Source organism: Nicotiana attenuata, unplaced genomic scaffold, assembly GCF_001879085.1.
Source record: "Nicotiana attenuata strain UT unplaced genomic scaffold, NIATTr2, whole genome shotgun sequence".
NCBI classification, from domain to species: Eukaryota; Viridiplantae; Streptophyta; class Magnoliopsida; order Solanales; family Solanaceae; genus Nicotiana; species Nicotiana attenuata.
The window spans coordinates 319,644-322,444 of NW_017671077.1; the positions used below are offsets into that span (position 1 = coordinate 319,644).

Genomic DNA, 2,801 nt, shown 5'->3' on the forward strand with positions numbered 1-2,801 from the left:
ACAAGAGAGATGCTGGGTATATAAGTAAACCTTAGACTCTAGTGACGCGTTTTACAGACGCATGGACCTAGGCCCAAAACGGACAATATCACTATTGGGCTGGACTGTTACATATAGTATCAGAGCCACTCCGCGTGCAATCTTGAACGATGGTGGGGCAAACCTCAGAGTTACCACTTCGCATGCAACCTTGAACAATCGTGGGGCAAACCTCAGAGAGGACGCCGAGTCCCAAGGGGGGTAATGTGACACCTAGGCGAATCCCATATCGACAAAACATCCGAGAGATGCTAAGTATATAAGTAAACATGCCTTAGACTCTAGTGAAGCCGCGTGCAACCTTGACCGATGGTGGGGCAAACCTCAGCGTCCCCAGGGGGTGTAAGACACCTTAGGCGAATCCCATATCGACAAAACACCAGAGAGATGCTGAGTATTTAAGTAAACATGCCTTAGACTCTAGTAATGCATTTTAAAGCCGTGCGAACCTACGCCGAAAGCAGACAATATTACTAGTGGACTGGACTGTTAAGATACAAATAAGTAAACAATTCATTTATCATCCATTTTTTAAAAGTAGGGAGGTGGTGTGAGAGATTCCAAAGACAAAAAACTTGTAAGTTTCATACATAGCAAATATTAATTCTGTTTTTGACAGCTAAAAAAAAACAGAATCCAAAGAATTAAAGAGACAAATCAAGAGCTACAAAAGAAAACAAAGGCACACTAATAAAAGCCAACACCACAAAAAAGGAACATAAAAAAAAACATAAAAAACAAAAAGGTACAAAAATATATGAGAAAAAAGAAAAAGATAATACAATAATAACTATGTATTCAATTATTAGGTGAGATATTAAAGCACCATAATAACCAAAAATCCAATAGTCATCTCAACAATTCCCATCCATTTCCTTCCATCTCCTCCATCATTTTTCTCATTAGCTGTAGTTGCTGCTTTTCCATTAGAACTCGCACTAACTGTAAAAGGAAAGGTCAGAAATGAAAAAAAATATTACTCGGTTCGTTTCATTTTATATGACAGTATTTGAAAGAATACTAGCTTACGCAGTAGCAAACCCAAGATTTCAAAGTCGTGGACGCTCGTTAAAAAGAGTTATGAAATAAGAGGAAAAAGGAGCTTAGCCGTAGGTGTTCACTCAATGCTTATCTAATTTTTGATAATTTCTATATAAATCTATTAAGAGCCCGTTTGAACATAAAAAAAAAATTCACCTTTTTTCGAAAAAAAATTCACTTTTTTCGAAATCAGTGTTTTGCCATAAAATTTTTAATTTTCACTTGAAAATGAATTTTGAGTTTTTCTAAAGATTTGAAAAATTTCCAAAAATGCTGTTTTTTCAAAAAATTTCACCCACAAGGTTCCATGTAGGTTCACTATTGAGTTTAAGAAAGAAATAAAGATTTTTAACGCGTACCAACAATAAACTTGCAGTCTTCACATGTTATAACTTTGTCGAAAAGAAGAATATGTCATACCATTTCTATGGCTATAAAATCATGACATTAAGGATAAAATATAAAGTTTAAAATAAAGATTTTATAAAAATTATCCTTTAAACAAATTTTAAAAGAAAAGAATGACATATAAAATGAAACAAACGGAATATCAATAATAAGACAAAAAGGCTAGCATTAGATTTAATCAAATCTATTAGATTAATTTTGTAACTTTTTATGTTTACCTGGTGCAGATGAAGCACTAGAACTTGCTTTTGCACTCTTAGCAAAATCTTCAAAAACCTTAGCATCTGGTGAATTTGGTGGCAAGTGCAATAGCTCTGGACATAAATCACAACTCCAAATGTTAGAATACATCTTAATTGTTATAGCGTAGTGTTGTTATAGAAAACATATATTATAACATATCATGAAAATTAGTTTCAAATTAAATTTAACTTTTATAATGAATATTGTTATATATATAGCGATGATGTTATAGCGAGGTCTGACTGTATAAGTATGAGTGCGATGTACTTACCCGGGCACATCGATACATTAGCTGAATTAGCAGGAGCATGACATAGAGTAGGAAGACTTAGTGCAAGAGTAGCATTAATCTTAAGACCAAGACTAGGATCATTTCTATCTTTCACCAAAACACAAAGGCATTTCTTGCTCTTGTCCAAGACTTCTTTTAAACCGGTACAACAATCCGGTGTGGGAGCTTTGGCGCCTCCGCTAACATAAGGAAGACACGTGGCGAGACCGACGAGTTGGTTTGCACATTCTTCTTTATCTTTATCAATATTTGCTCTTGAAAACCCTAATAAGATCAAGAAGAAAAAGGAGAGGAAATGAAGATCTAATGTAACAAGTTTTGAACCCATTGTAACAAATTTTGAAGGAATATTTGGGAGTAGTAGGAAAAAAGATAGACAAATGAAGTGATGGGAAAGTTTGGTTTTTATGCTTTGTTTGTGACAATTGTCTTTATTGATGTTGTACAAAAGAATGGAGGAAAATGAGTGTAGTGGGAAGATGAAATAAATAGGTTAGTTTATAGTTTGAAGTCCAAAAAGTTGTGGACACTCTAGATGCTTCACATGTGATCTTACTATATTTTCATTACTGTATTAATAATTAAACTAAAAGAACAATATTTCAACATATTCTTTAAAGAATATTATTTTTATAATGGGAGGGTATATAGTCTTGTCAAAATGATCACTATAAAAAATACAGGAACTTCGTCATTAATTTGTTGCTAAATTGTTCGTAGCTAGCAGAATTTCTTGATAATCCGTTGCTAATTGTCGCTAAGTGAGATTAACGACGGA

The 2,801-nt window shown here is 33.7% G+C and overlaps 1 protein-coding gene across 1 annotated transcript; it reads right to left on the reverse strand.

The window, feature by feature from the left end:
• Positions 1–602: 602 nt before the first annotated feature.
• Positions 603–2,495, reverse strand: LOC109205749 (protein YLS3-like). Its single transcript, XM_019368494.1, has 3 exons — positions 2,003–2,495; positions 1,707–1,802; positions 603–981 (listed from the first exon to the last, which is right to left on the reverse strand). The coding sequence occupies exons 1-3, from the start codon at positions 2,349–2,351 to the stop codon at positions 857–859; spliced, it is 570 nt and encodes a 189-aa protein (XP_019224039.1). The 5' UTR covers positions 2,352–2,495; the 3' UTR covers positions 603–856.
• Between the last annotated feature and the right edge of the window lie 306 nt (positions 2,496–2,801).